The following is a 15,595-nucleotide window of genomic DNA, read 5'->3' on the forward strand; positions in this document are numbered from 1 at the left end:
GTATGCATTCCATGCAGACATCTACGTGGAGACTGCCTAGTTTGAGGCCACGTTGTAAACGCAGGGCTTGGATGAGAACTACACAGTCAAACCACAGAGAGCATCGTTTCACATTGCGTAAAGTTCGTGGAAACCTATGCAAAGCCTCGCGACTGCTGGGGGTTGAGACGTTCAGTTGCCACAGGAGGAAACTAAAGCGCTGAAGAGAAACGACAGTGGATGGGAAGAGACTTCGCCCAGCACAGAAGGTTTCTCGCCGCACTATGTGGGGGGAAAGCGTTTGCGCTGGATGCTTGCAAGGAAAGAAAAGCACGGTTTCACACGGAAAAGCTTTCGTTTCATAATCTGCTGAGCCACGTTGACGCCTCGGGAGAAGGTCCACGCAGTGCAGCAACAAAGCAAAATGTTTTTTTAGAAAATGCACTTACGGTCACTAAGTAGCCCCAGACGCCACGCTGACAGCCAGCAATAGGACTCACACCACAGGATTAGAACCGATCAGCTTGAAAAACTCAGAACCCTCCAGCTTTCCTGATCCACCTCAGCCCACTTCGTCCTTCGTGACCCTCCAACCATCCCTCACTGAGAATAGAAAGGAGATGTAGCAGATAAGAGATGGGAGACACCAGGCTTTTGAGGCTCCACCAACACACCCTTCGGCTCTAAACGTCCCTGCTGGGGGCACGGACCTGCGGCAACCGAAAAACCCATGAGGTGGACACAGGCTTAGCGGCCACAGAAGGAAGAACCAGGCTGTTCGCCCCTATTTGCTGCAAGGTTTTCAACTTTGGCTGCACACGGGAATTATGCAGGGAGCTTTTAAAATTCCTGGTGCCTGGTACCCACCTCCAGGGCTTCCGGTGCGGTCGACGTGGACACAGGGCTGTTTTTAAAGCTCGTCACATGATCCCAGTGTGCAGTCCTGCCTGGGAATCACTGACTTCAGCTTTCCAAGCAGGAAGCAGAGAACAGCTAAGTGAGGACGAGCCCCAGAACAACGCGGCGAGGACCAGCACAGGGCTTCTCAGAGCTGAGTGTGCGTGGGAAATGCCAGGAACCGTGTTAACATGCAGACTAGTTCAGGTCTAGGGTGGAGCCTGAGCATCTGCATTTCCATCGTGAAGGGTTACAACAGGCTATAGCCGCCATCATCTGGGACCGTCCTAGAGGGGTTCCACAGAAGTGAACAGCACAAACCTATGGCTTATGCCATTTCAGATAACACATACTTTTCCTCTTCAGTGGTATTGCCGAGGGCACTTTAATTCATCGGATAACTCGGGAGCATCATGATGGACAGCAATACCATTGGGATTACAGTGTGTGTGAAAAATATTCCCTTTATTACATGGCTCCAGTGTGTACTGGGTTATTTTTTTAGGGGGAGATGAGGCGCTGTCATGGGCTGAATCATGTCTTCTCAAAATTCACAGGTTACAGTCCTAACTCCAGGACCTCAGAATGCGACTGCATTTAGAGACGGACTTCGAAGAGGTCCCTGGGTTAAAATGAGGCTGTTAGATGAGCTGCTGTCCTTATAAGAAGAAATTAGGGCAAGGGAACACCCAGCAGGAAGACCATGTGACCCACAGGGAGAAGCGGGCCCTCCGCGAGCCAAGGCAGGAGGCCTCTCAAAGGCTCAAGCCTGCCGACTCCCTGACCTTGGACCTCCAGCCTCCAGAATTGCTGTTTAAGGCCCCCCAGGTGGCCCGTGGAAGATCGGGCAGGCAGCCTGAGCAGACTGATGGGGGCGGTCCTTATGTCTACTTTTGAGAACCTGCCTCACTCATGCTTTCACCTGTAATTACCGGTGGACTTGCCATCCCTATTTCGAGCAGTCCTTCCTTCTCCTAAATGCCCCCCTTTTCAACCTGCGGTTGGCAGGAAAGCGAGGTACACACACACAGCCGTCAGGCCGCAGGGGTCACGACACGGGCTGTGGAGTCGGGCCGTCTGCCGTAGCACCCCCTCTCGGCCGCGCCCCTGCTCAGAGACCCCGCGTGAGAACTGGCACCGAGACGAGCTGGAACAGCGTCTGACAGAGCATACCTGTTTTTGGCTACTCGAGACCTTTTGTGACACTTTCTGGCACATTCTTCATGCTCTCTGTTTGGGTATTCAAGGCTCCCTCCTTTCCTCCCTCTCCCCCTCTTTCAGCTTGTGTTTCAGATAGAAAATGTTGCCTGATGTAGTGACCTCCACATACGTATCGAGTTCGTGTATAAATCTTTCCTTACGTCCACACAGTTAGGCCAGAACGTGCAAGAGTGATCTCCAGGAAATTAACATGTCAATTACCACTGAAGTCGATTTTTACAGAATTAAAAGAAATCCTCCAACCGAGCTTTCTCGAAGATCCCGCTGAGGTTGCCCTCCAGCTTCTCCTCACCTCTCGGGGTCTAACAGAGCTAGAGTCCAGTGCACTTTTTAGAACGATCTTGCCAGTGAGCGGTCATTGCGGCCTTGGTGGCTTCCTAGGAAGGCCGCCTCTGCTTTGCCATGCAATTTTGCACCACCGACATTGAACCGCTTCTCCAGAGGAAAATTCCCAAATGAAACACGGACACTAAATAAAAGCAAAGAGGGGTCAGTTGGGGGCAAAGCTGTGGCACTCACTGATGGATGTCCCCTGACCGCCAAAGACAGGGTGAACACATGCGCACGAGAGGCTGAAAAAATCGTGTAAGTCTGTCCCTCTTTATAAGCTGAGTCTGCCTTTTTTTTTTTTTTTTAAAGCTCCCTTTAGCTGGATCAGTAAAAACGGCTGTTACCAAGATCGGAAGCTCTCGCGTGGCGTTTTCTATCCAACTTCATATCCATAGGCTGGTCCTCTCTTCCTTACCAAATTTTTACAGCCACATCTTTCCTCTGCCATACCCCGCAGCACCTTTATCTGCCTACTATGTCGAGCGGCGCATTCTAACATTCTCCTTCTTTCCCCTTCTCCGAAAGACCATTCGCGGATTAGCTTCTCTCCCGAGTATTTCTTTTAAGTAGTTCTTGCCTTCTCCACCACTTTCCCCCATTTTCAGTGTCGGAAGGCACCACCATTTAATACAATAGTCCCCATGATCTGTATGGAACAAGCGTGGGCATTATGCAAAGGCAGTTTGGAGTTTGTGATCGGAGCATGTCCGTCTGCGTGCATCGAAGTCCAAAGAGATACGTACAGGTTTTGCAGCAAAGAAAGCTTTTTGTTTAATGCCTATAACACCTGGTATTCCAACGTGGTCTCCCATCCAAGTACTAACCAGGCCCGACCCTGCTTAGCTTCTGAGATCAGATGAGATTGGGCACATTCAGGGCAGCATGGCTGTAGACAAGGAAGTTTTATTGTACAGAGTTGTAGGTACCAGAGATACAGGTGCACTAGTGCTCAAAGACCTGGCTCGCCAATAGCCCCTCGGGGATGGGTTACACAGGGGAGGACTCGGTCATGGAAACTAAGGGAGCTGGGGGTCATAGGCATTACTGATTGGTCAGGGCTATGGCAGGAGGCAGCTGATCATTGCATCAGGTCCTGATGTCAGTCACATATCATTCTGTTTGGCTGCAAGAGGAGGTGGTCATCGGGCCTGTTCTGCCTCGATGGGTCTGGGGCCGAAATACACGGGAAGCCAAGATGTCATCCTTAGTTTGACCAAAACTTGTTCTCGTGATCAATAGACCTGAAGATTAACTCTTAAAAAGTGTGAATGGAACACAATGTCCTCAGGCTTCATGATTAAGGTTAGTGGGCGTGCAATTCGTGCAAATGGAAGGATCGGGGCAGGAAAAGCGAGCGAGTCACAATGCTCTTCTTGTGACTGGGCAAAGCCTGCTTGAATCGGAGGGGGAACGTTATAGATAAACGAAGTCCATGCGCAGTTACAAGCTTAAACTCAAAAGTTTAATTACCGATATATTGCACATTGTACAAACTGTAACGGTACGGTACTTTTTAGCCATGTAAGAAAAAAACGTAATGTTGCAACTCTGATTTAAAGTACCCTGAATTGAAAATGTGTTTTTCTGGATGTGCTCCCCCAACTATATACTATTATCTGATTTTCGAATGTGAAAAGTTCTCCCTTATAGAGATTCAAAACTAATATGAAGTTTATGGAGAGGGGGCTTTGAGTCTGACAGAGCATGTGATGAGCAATTTGCAAGTCAGGGATTAAGGGAGGTGGGAGGTCAGCCAAGGCAGCCCAGAGTTTGCTCAACTGGCAAGGAAAACTCATCTTGGGGACATATAGAAGAGCAGCAGTTAGTACTTAACTGCCTGCAATAAAATCCAGCTTCTTAAAAACATCCTGACAAGCTGACAGAAAAGAAAAAAATTCTAGCTCAACAATAACTCAAATTGATTCCTGGTGATCAGGGAACCAAGTCACAAAGATGCACAGGCCTGGAGATTCAAACACAACGAAATGAGGCCATACAAAAACAACGGACTCCGAAATGAAGCTAAGTGCCCCCAAAGTCACCTCTTTCTCAGACCTGTGGACAAGGCTAGATACAGATGGAGAAACTCTGGGTCTTTGCATTAAGATAGCTCTTTAGAGGCTGGCAAAGGGCCCGAGAGTAAATATCTGAGGTTTGGAGGGTAGGGAGGGCAAATAAAGTCTGTTGCACACTTTTCTACAACCCTTTAAAAATGTAAAAAGCATTCATAGATCACGGGTTGTATAAAAACATGCCATAGGCCCTACTTTGCCAATTCCTACTTTCGACACCAAACTCCCAGAGCCAGATAGATACTGGGCAGAGAGAGGCCTCCTGACTTCCTACCAGTTCAGGCTGACAGCTGCCCCTGCCACTCTCAGAGGTCTAAGAATGGGGGGCTTCACCCCAGCATCAACAGAGAACACCCCACAGGAATGGCCAAGAGGAAAAGGTTGAGAATGGATATGAAGGCTGAGAACGGATGTGCTCCAAGTTTCTGAGACCATAAAGGGCATGGAAAGATGACCGAGCTCATGTTTGACCACACTGAACAAGAAGGCAACTTACATACCCGTCCAAGGTCTCTCGCCTCTGCTAGTGCCTGGCATTGCTCACACCTTGCCTCAGGAAAGAAGATGCACCACTTCGCTCGGGGTGAACGTGTAGACATCATGACACCACTCCCCTCACACGCAGGTGCTTCAGGATGAAAGCAGACTGCCCAGAAGGTTCAGATACCTTGTCATAAACGTATCTAACGGGTTGTTCGGAGACTCGGAGAATGTTGGAGGTGCTTCCTCCTCCAGCACCCGGCTTAAAGTTACTGATGGGAAATATGAGAACTGAGCCAAGGTATTTGTCCCTACTGGGCCAATTCTCATGCCACTGTCATTCTCAGAGGGCGCACCCCCGGAAAATTAAAATTCTCTGTAATGTTTTCACATTCCAATAATGCTTAAAAGAAACTTGTGGCAACTGCTAATTGCTCACTAGCACCTCCGCAGAAAAAAAGGTTGGTTACCACGATCCCTGGTTTCTCAAGTCCCTACTTGAAGCTGTGAAGTTTCTTTTGCTGAGAGGACACAGCTGGACCACAGGAAATATCAAGCTTCTAACCCCCGAAATGTGACAATTAGATGTGTGCCAAAAATGTCCCAAAGGACATCTGGCTCAGAATGCCTTTACCAAAGGATAAATTGAATTAAAATCCATAAATTTCATGAGCAGAGGTTGTGTTTGTGTGTGTGCTTAGCTGCTCCGTGTAGTCCAAGTGCCTAGAAACTGTGCTGCGTGGACAGCAAGCTCACAAGTATTTGTTGAATGAGTGGAAACTGTTGATAAAACTTTAAAATTGGTAAATGGCTTCATGGAAAAGAATGACCCAAGTTTGGCAGAAGAGAAGCTGCAGATGTTGTAGCTGTTTACTCTTTTCCTTCCCCCAAACAAAAGTAACAAACAGACAAAATGGAGACAGATCTTTGTTCTCGGGATATTCTGCGAGCCCCCAGTGCAGGCGGACCCTCTACCTCACAAAAGCAGCAAGGGTCCTGCTGGGCAGGGGGGTAGTAAGTTTCAAGAGCCGAGCTAGCTGCACTGACGCAGAAACTGATTGAAATGCAAGCTTTCTCCTGAGAAGATAAGAGTATTCTAGAATAAAGAGCATAATTGCTTTTTCCGGGCACACCCACCCCAGCTTCACGTAGAAAAGATGAAGTGAAGTTAACGTAGGAAGTCAGGCATCAGCAACTTCAGAGACAATGACAGTAGCAACCGGACCCGGTCTCAAAGGACATCCCAGTGAAAGCACAGCTTTTTGTGGCAAATTCAATTGTTAGGGTTTTTTTTTTTTTTTTTTTTTCCCTATCACTTTGTGCTATTTCTTTAAGAAGGAGTGGAAAGTGATACAGAGGCCAGCTCTGGCCTCCGCCTTCCCTGTTCTCTGACACCTGTTCTTCAGCTTGAAAAAATAAGGGTGTGGGAGGTAGGGAGGGAGAGAGAGCCTCTTTAAAACTGTAATCTCCCCATCAAAGCCAGTGTCTACGGGGCAATCATTTCCTGGCCAGGACCGCCCACATTCCCTTCAGGTGCCATTTAAAATAGCAAGTTCATAGAGTTAGCTAGAGCTGCCAGAATCAGCCGTGTAACACGTCAGTGCAAACCATGGCAGCATCTTGCGGAAGTACAGGTAAGCTCTGGTTTTTAAAGAAGGCTTCCTACCTCTCCACTAGAAAAAGAGGCATACTTAGGCAGCAACTGAAATTCTAGAAGAAAGATTTAAGTCAAGTCTCATCATCACTTAGTCTACGGCCATGCTACCTTGAATAAGTCTGACCCCGTCTGATCTTGGAAGCTAAGCAGGGTCAGGCCTGGTTAGTACTTGGATGGGAGACCACCAAGAAAGACCAGGTGCTGTAGGTGTAAAGAATAAAAAATTAATAATAATAAGGGATTATAAACTGACAAGGTCCTTGCAATCTGTGAGGTCAACCAAGGGCTGCCTCACCTAAGAAAAAATAATAATATCTCATCATTACTTGTAATGTTAAGGTATTCATTCACTCAGTCATTCAAGGATGTGTATGTAGCACTGTCCAGGCATAGGGCCAGCCTTCGGGGATAGTCATGGATGAAGGGACAGTTGGCCCTGGCCCTCAATGGGCTGACCACCCAGTGGGAGAGGTCAGACATACAGAAATAGATGCTGCCTTCAACACGTCTGTCATTTAGGCAACTCTGCACAAAGCCACCTTCGCCTGTCTCATTTTTTTTTTTTTACGACCTTCGTACCACTTTCTTCTACATTATACATGATTAAGAAACAAACGCTTTCTGAAAAGGGGACCTCATGCCCTAAATGAGCCAACACTTATTCACAGAGCTGTCCTCAGCACCTTTCCTAAGCTATGTTGGCCACAGGACAGGGAGGTAGCAGAAGAGAGACCAGAACTGGGTGGGCTGAGGACCTAAGACACGGATTTCTAGTCTTCTGCTGATAGGATTCCTTCGTGACCCCAGGCAAAGGGCCATCCTCTAAGATCCTCTAAAACAGGTGGCTAAACCTGCCTCGGCCTGCTCTTATAGTCACAAGGGCACCTTGAGTAGCTAGGTCGGAGGCAGGAGGCAAAGATATATTCTTTGTACTTGTTCCCAGGCTGGGCTATCCTACATTTGGGAAAGCATCTAAAAAACACTGATGTGTGACTGATACAATAAACACCCTCTGTTTCTGGCCGTGGTCTGAATTTGCACCTTCAGAAATGTCTACCATAAAGCTCCAAACTCAACAAATGTCCACTGAGCATCTACTACATGCACTCATCATGCAGTAGTATTCACAAGAGGTAATAGTCAAGCACTTCCCATGTGAATCAACTCATTTAATCTTCACAGGAACCCTCTAACTCCAGTACTAATGTGATCCTCACTTTAGAGGATATGACTAAAGCACAGAGATTAAGAAACTGTTCAAGGTCATAAAAGAAATAGAGCCGGGATTCAAACCCGGGCAGAGTTTCTATTACCGTGCATGTCTGACATTATCAGAGCGCTCTGTAGAACTCAGCGACCTAGCAGATGGTGCATTCTCCAGTCTTTCCCCCGATGCGGCCTTAGCTAGATGGGTGTTCGCAATCTGGTGCTGCTGCTATAATTAACTGCCCTCCTTGTTCTCCGAACTCCAAGTAAACACATTTGCAGAAACGTCGCACTAACTTCCAAGTTTTAATAGGACTTGGCAACTCTGTTGTATTATCTCAAAGGAAAGTGGGAGTTTTTGCATCCCTGTGTCATTACTTCCCATGGGAACATGATCATGAGCAAAAGCAGTGCCCAGTGAGACACCAAGGGCTGGAAAACACAGCCAAGGGGCACCTTCAGGCTCCCACTTGGAGGCACAAATGGCAAGGCTGAAAATCATAGCTAACGCAACTTAAACACCTAACACTAAACGGACATGCTGGAAAAGCAAAGTTAAATCTCTCCTACCCATAACACCATTCCTAGCTGCCTCTCTCTTCCCTGTCATTGACGGTGCAGTACAAACTACATGACTTTGAACTCGGTCATGTACCATTTTGTATTGGTTACAGTTTCAAAGGCCTTAGTGTAAAAACAAGTCTGTAAACTGTCTGAAACCAGGGATTATAGCTAATTCTTCTACACTCATTTTCTAAGACTATTTTAAGATCATAGTAAATGCTCAATAAATCCTTAATAGATGAAAAAAGTTAAGTAGGATGTTTATTAGACAGAGCCCTACTCAATAAAAATTGGCTTTTATTGACATTTCCTATACAAGACATGTGTTCTTAAAAAAAAAAAAAGCCTTTTAACATCTCATTTTATCGATATGAGACCCAATTAAAAAAGTAAACATAAACCTTTTGTTCAAACTACATTGTTTCGGGAGATAAAAGGAATGTCAATCTGTGGGGAATAGAGCTTTAATAGCCACAAAAGGGGTAAATGCCATGATAACTTTATATGCTTGGTTTAGCTATAATAAATTCGGCATCAGATAAATCTCTGAAATCTTAACTACTGGCAAAAGAGCACACCCTATGTAAGATTATAATGTTGAGCAAATTTGTACTTTAAGCTCGATAAGCTGTCATTGGCATACAAGCAAATATTAAACTTTGAGTACTTGGCACAATGCACATTGGGGTAGAGAGCCTCTAGAGACATAGACCCTGTGATTAAGATAAAATCCTACGAGGAAAGATATATATGTATGAACCAATTTTATGTATAATATGATATGAAGTCAATTGTTTAAGACAGATCTCGAGGGTGATAATTCATTAAAAAAAAACACTGGTCATGATGGATGTTGGGAGTTTTCTATCAAACTGTCTTTTGAGTTTATAGTCATCTGAATCTATGGTCTTCTTAGCTTGCAGGATCTGCAAAGTTCAACCTCATCTGCGGGCACCTCCAAGATGATGAGAGGGCCCAGACTTTGATGTCAGACAAACCTGGGTTTGAATCTTGGCTCTCACCTGCATAAACTTTGTGACCCTGGGCAAGTTCTCTTAACCCCTGAGTTTGAGTTCTCTCCTCTGTAAAGTCGAGGTAATACAAATCCTAAAGTATGGCTTTGAGGATCAGATAAAAGAATGTATATTAAACAGTGCTAAATACAAACTCCTCAAATTGACATTCTTTAACATATGCTATAAAAGGCTGAAGTGGAAAGGTACTGCTTCGGTCAAGCCATGTAAAGCAGAAGTGTACCACAGGTGGTTGGGAGGGAAGGTCCAGAACAAAGATTACTCCGAACCCATCACTTAGGTCTCCATATCCTTCCAGGTGAAATGGCAAATCAGGTTTATTACATCTACCATATTCATTGTAGTATTAAACCCATCTTCCATATCAATGATTTTTCTAACATCAGTTTTTAAAAAATCGCTTTCGACAAGTTCAGAAGTGACTTCTGGAGTTGTCTTATGCTAAAGCCATTCATCGAAAACATTAGGTAAATAGCAGGATTCTACGTAATCAGGCAGCATTCCCTGAGCAGCTTTGTTGCGATACTTACGACTTAAAGATCATCCAAGAGCTCAAGAGTCCAGTTTCCCAGAAAACTGGTTCTTGGTCTGGCTCAAGGTTAACGTGGTAGAAAGGTTAACTACTCGCTCCGTCTGCAAAGGCCTCCCCACGCCTCCGAAGACCCGTCTAAATGGGTCTGCCCTGTGACCCAGATAGAGGACCCTGGTCTCTACAGCAGAGCTTCTCCAGCTTCAATGCACAGCTCATCAACCCTGCACCAGGGGTATTCAGGAGGTCTGGGGAGGCGCCCAGGACTTGACCAAAGCTTCCGGAGCAGGCTCCCGCAGCTGCTTTCCAGACCACACCGGAAGCGGCAAGATGTCCACAGGGCCCGGACAGCCATGATTCACAAACCAAGGAGCACATAGCATTCCCCCATTCCTGGGTTTCAACTGCCAACTTTAATTAGTAAATTATGAAAATAGCTTAAACCCAATGGAGGACGTACAGAACTCTTTTTTTTCTTTCAAAGGAAGTAACTTAACCAAATCACTTAATATTCACAGGGACCATTTCCATTTTCTGCAGTTGAAAACATCCTTTCCCATTCTGGTGTGAGTGTGAGATCCGCATACCCTGCACAGTACGTTTTAAAATCAGGCAACTAATAAATGTTTATGGGTGCATGCCTCCTGCATCCAGTGAACGCATTGGAACAGAAGCCAAGAATCGATGGTGAAAAAAAAAAAAAAACATATCAACCCTTACCTCCAAAAGGCTCGCAGAGAACAGTGCTTCTCTTTTTGTTGAGAATCAGAACCACTTGGAGAGCATTTTCCAAACTAGATTCCTAGCTCTATCCAGGCTCCGTTTTAAGGAGCACCCAGGTGACTGAACAAGCACTCAAGTGATCTAGGGACAGTATTGTCAAAGAGGCTGTTCTCTCTCTCCTCGTGGCTCAATACTGAGGCCTGTTTTCACTCAACACAACCATATCAACAGTCGGCAATCCTCCCCCTATCCTTCTGCCCAGAGACCGTGACAGTGTTACACTCTGTCCCTGCACAAGGTCAACAGACAGCCGAGGGCCAAGTATTCACTTGTTGACATTATATTTTCAAAAAAATAAAAACAAACAAAAAAAACGCAACAGCAGCCATTCGTCTTTACTGTCTGTGCCTTGCTGTTTACACCCACAATCCGATCCACTTCGTTTGTAAATTTTCCATCTCTTCCCCTCCGACCTCCTCCATGCCAAGTATTCCAGGGAGCAGGAAATAGCCACCCGATCTCAGGGCATAAACTCTGGGTGCACACGCGGGGTTGCCCATGGTTGCCCTGGCCCAGAAATCACACACGAAGGTTTGCACCACGGAGAGCTCACCCAGCAGGTCCCGGCAGCACCGTGGCCCCCTGGTCCCCGCGCGCGCCCCCAAACACCTTTGCAGCGGCGCCTTCGCACCTGCCGGGGTGCGCACTGGCGACCCGGCAGGGCCGCGAGGCTTACCTGAAACACGTGGTGAGCTCGCCCGAAGCCTTCAGACACGGGTATTTAGTCGTGGCGATTTTGTAATCTGAGCAGACTTCTCTACAAAAAAAAAAAAGAAAGAAAAAAAAGCGGAGAGTCACGGTCGCTGATTCTGCGCGGGGCAGCGGGGGCCGGTGCGCGCTCGGGGCTCCCGAGCGCGCGAGGCTGCGGGAGTCCGCGTCCCGCAGAGCCAAGCCGGCGCTGGTCCCCGAGCGCGGACGCCGAGAGGGCTCGGGGCAGGGGCAGGGGCAGGCGAGGGTCCAGCCGAGGGTCCAGCCGAGAGAACCCAGCCCCAGAGCAAGGAGCCGAAGAAGCCGGGCGCCGGGGGACAGCCAGGACGCGGGGCGGGAGTATCACGACTGAGGGGACCCCGGGCTGAGGGCGCGGAAGCGGTGACCCGGGAGAAGTTTAATGTCGCCCAGGCCAGTCGAGCGCCCAGCCCGTGCCTGGCGCAGCGAGGGCGTGAGGGGCGCTGCGGAGGTGGGGACCACCGCCTGCACCCCGAGGGCCGAGAGCGCACCAGAGGCTGCCGGCGTTTACCTGTCGCTGTCCTCGGGGTCCTCTCGGTAGCTCCACGTGTGCCCCAGCGCCAAGAGCAGCAGCAGCGGACCCAGGCTCTTGCCCAGCTGCCCCCTCGCCGCTCCTCCCCGGCTCGGAGACGGCGGCACCATCGGGGACGCTCCCGACTCCTTGCCGGCGCCGGAGCCCGCTCCCCGCCCTGCGCGCGGCTCCTCCGCGGCCACCGTCCCTGTCCCCGGCAGGGGGCGCCGGAGAGCCGGGGCGTTTGCACCACCTGCGAGTCGCTGTGCCGCGCGGCTGCGGGACCCGGCTGGGAGCTGGGGTGCAGACTGCAAACTCCGCAGGCAAGCAGGTGAACGCGGCGCCTGCGGTGCCCGGCCGGCGCGAGAGTCGCGGGGTCCAGGTCGTCTCGCCCGGGATGGTCACGCCGAGGGGACGGACTTGCCGGACTCGGCTTTGGGCTGCACCCTTCCTCTCGCCTCCTCCTGGGCTGGGAGCGGAGGGCAGGGTGCGGACAGCAGGCGGGTGCTCGCACTTTACACCAGGGTCGCACGACCAAGAGGAGGAGGAGTCGGCTCTCACCCGGGAAAAGGGGGGGGGGGGTGGGGAGCAGAGGGGTTAATACGCTTCCTTCCTGTTGTCAGTCGGTTTCTAAGGATCAGAGTCAGGCCAGTTTTCTCTTAGCGGAGGAAGGGAGGGAGGAGTGGAAAGGCTACCAGCGGCTCTCCCCAACTGCCTTTCACGCCTGACATGGTGCAATTTCTAGAGCTTCGCCTGTCTTCCTGGAAGTCCCTTGGAAAAAAGTCCTCCGGTGGCTTCGCGTGTTACCAAAGCAGCTAGCTTCTTCCCAACTGGAGGTCGAGGCGAGTAAAAGCTCTCAGTGCTTGTTCCTGGGGGGTTTTAATTCTTTTACCCTGGCTGGCTTTAATGCTGCTACGATGCCGCCCCGCCCAACACACACACACACACACACACACACACACACACACACACACACACGAGCGCCGAAAACTCCTGGAAGGTCAGATGACACCCTGAGTGAGGCCCTTAATCACTCGCCCCCTCCCCCCTTCTCCCCCGCTAGTTAACACAGTAGTGTTTATGGATGGCGCGAAAACCCACTCTGGGGGCCGTAAATCAGCTCCTCTGGGGGGGGGGGGGGGCGGGCGGGACCCAACCGCAATTCGGGTATGTTTGCATCTTAACGTTTTCTTGCACGTTTGGAGTCCCGTGCCCGTTAAGGAGAAACTCGTGACATAAACGTGCCTGGCAGAGCCAAGCGAGTGGTCTGTCCCAGACACGAGGTTGTAATGCCTAACCTCTAACCAACGGGGTTCCGCAGCTCCCAGGAGATGAGGTGAAAAGGCAGCTTGCTCACAAGTTGCCCAGTGTGTTAACTGGTTAGGTAGGCAGCTGTTTTGATTCAAAATATCCTGACCTACTGAGAATTGCCGTGTGTATCACATACACCTTGATGTTTTTCATTGCAGTGGCAGCCTCACTTCTCCGTGGAATGCTCCTATATTTTCCAAAGGTTTTCCATTTATGATTATATTTGACGCTCATAATATCCCTGGAAATTGGGTGTCTGACCTCTTAGCTCCATGAGGTGGTTTTTTTTCTACAAAGCTTGCATAGACAGGGAAGACCATAAAACAGACTTTGTATTAAAATATGGTGCTACACAAAATTAATGAATTTTCACGTGTAATTCAGAATGCACTTCTGGAGCCTGCAACACCTGAGTGACCATTAGAGTCAAAAATAAAATCCTTAATTCAAACCCAGGCTGCATGGCTTCCTGGGTGTGTGACCTTGGGCAAGTTACTTAAACTTTCTGAAACTCAGTTTTCTCATCTGTGAAATGGGGAAAGCTCCCTCATAAGTGTTTAGAAGTATTAAATGAGATTGCATACAAAGCAGTTTTCCCAGTGCTGGGTATATATTGAGTGCTCAGTAGACATTAACTATTATTTTGATATAAATTTTTGCACAGAATTTTCAGTTTTAACTGTCAAGTTTTTCACTTTCTAGGTATATAGTTTACTTCACAACAGTCGTTTGGCTTCCTAAAGAGATTCCCCTCTAACATGAAAAATAAACCCATCCTGGAACTTATAAAAATTGTATCACTTTAGATTGGACCACGAAAGTGTTTAATCTCCATCTTATAAGAAAGAGGCCATCCGTAGCAAATTCTATTTTTATTTTCCCACCAATTACTCTATTTTGATATCTTGCTATCTTTTTTCTCTACTCATACTTTTTCTACTGTTGCATTATGGATGTTAATTCTACAAATAATAGAGAATGGTGTAGGCAATTAGTTGTCAGCGCCATTAAACAGTTAAAAAGCCACATATGGGGACATGCAGCCTGCAAAATGATTAAAGCAAAACCATGTCCATTATGCACAGCTGTGTGGCAGAAGATTGGGGACAGAGCCAAAGTTGCTGCCTCCTTATTTTCAGCCCCCTACACTGAGCATAGATAAGAACGAGGGGTTAGAGAAGGTTCTGGGGCCAAGTAAACAGCCCAGATTTGCCTGGGGAGGCAATCCCTAGGGCGAGGGAGTCAGCATTTCTGGAAGAGGTGAGTTGGAGCAGAGACCTTTTCAAAACCTTTGCCTGGAGGCCTGGAACTTAAAACTAATTGGCAGCTACTGACAGCGTGACATTCCCTTCTCTCTAGAGGGGCTGGGCTGCAGAGCAGAGTCAAGCCGAAGGAGATGCGATGCGAATGCCATGTATGGATACCAGCCCCCTGAGAAGTTAAACACTCCTGTAAGAGACAAAACCTGCGTTTGCTCCCGCTGCAGCCCGCATGGGACGTGGCAGAATGAGGCTGAGTGTGACAGGGACCTCCAGGTCTTAGGTTTTCTCCCTGATGCACGAACACTGCCCCCCACCACCACACACCAGCTCCCTCCTCCCCAGCTCCCCCCCCCCCCCACTGATCTGCCCCATTCTCTCATTTATGAAACACTGGATGACAAGATTCACCTCCCGCCCCTTTCATGCGGAGTGTTACAAAGATTAATGACGTGAACCTCAATGCTCCTCCAGGGAGGCTCTGTACGATTATTTCTTTTCAGCATACCGCTCTCTGCGATGTTTTCCGCGTAGACCTGTCAGCTCCGCTGAAACAAACCAGAGAGAGCATTGTTCTGCAATTTACCATTTCCTAGGGCGATGGGGCTGTGCCAAGGGCTTTAGAGTGCAGCTTGCATAGGTTACACTCCCTGGTGGCCCAGGTATGGTTAAGGACTGTCGAGTGTTATCTGGGGGCAGTGGACGGGGGAGGGGAAGGGAGGCGATTGGCTGGCGAATGCAAAGGCCAGCCTACCAAAGCAAAGTGAAAGGGAAAAGGAAAAAGCAAAAACTAGGCTATAGGGCAAAAAATACCCTTCTAAATAAGACCGATGGCCTCTTCCCCTCGTTTTATTTTTAGCTTTTGTTTATTTTTCAATCGAAGCAAAATTTGCATCTCTTAGTTTCAGGCATACAACATAATAATTCAATATATGTATGTATTGAGAAATGATCACCTCGATAAGTCCAGTTAACGTGTATCACCGCACAAAGTTGCAATTTTTTTGTGTTATGAGAATTTTTAAGATCTACTCTT

The 15,595-nt window shown here is 48.3% G+C and overlaps 1 protein-coding gene and 2 pseudogenes across 1 annotated transcript in view; 1 reads left to right on the plus strand and 2 right to left on the minus strand.

The window, feature by feature from the left end:
* Positions 1 to 12,869, minus strand: part of CCBE1 (collagen and calcium binding EGF domains 1) — a 181,389-nt gene extending 168,520 nt beyond the window's left edge. The window contains exons 1-2 of the mRNA XM_016155718.2: positions 11,990 to 12,869; positions 11,429 to 11,509 (exon numbers count right to left, since the gene is read on the minus strand). Coding sequence (XP_016011204.2) covers positions 11,429 to 11,509; positions 11,990 to 12,120 — 212 coding nt within the window. The 5' untranslated portion in view covers positions 12,121 to 12,869. The remainder of the gene's footprint in view (positions 1 to 11,428; positions 11,510 to 11,989) is intronic.
* On the minus strand, positions 3,203 to 3,321 carry LOC118610229 (annotated as a pseudogene).
* Positions 6,728 to 6,846, plus strand: LOC118610430 (annotated as a pseudogene).
* Positions 12,870 to 15,595: the final 2,726 nt, after the last annotated feature.

This window comes from Rousettus aegyptiacus, unplaced genomic scaffold, assembly GCF_014176215.1.
Source record: "Rousettus aegyptiacus isolate mRouAeg1 unplaced genomic scaffold, mRouAeg1.p scaffold_m13_p_12, whole genome shotgun sequence".
NCBI lineage: Eukaryota > Metazoa > Chordata > Mammalia > Chiroptera > Pteropodidae > Rousettus > Rousettus aegyptiacus.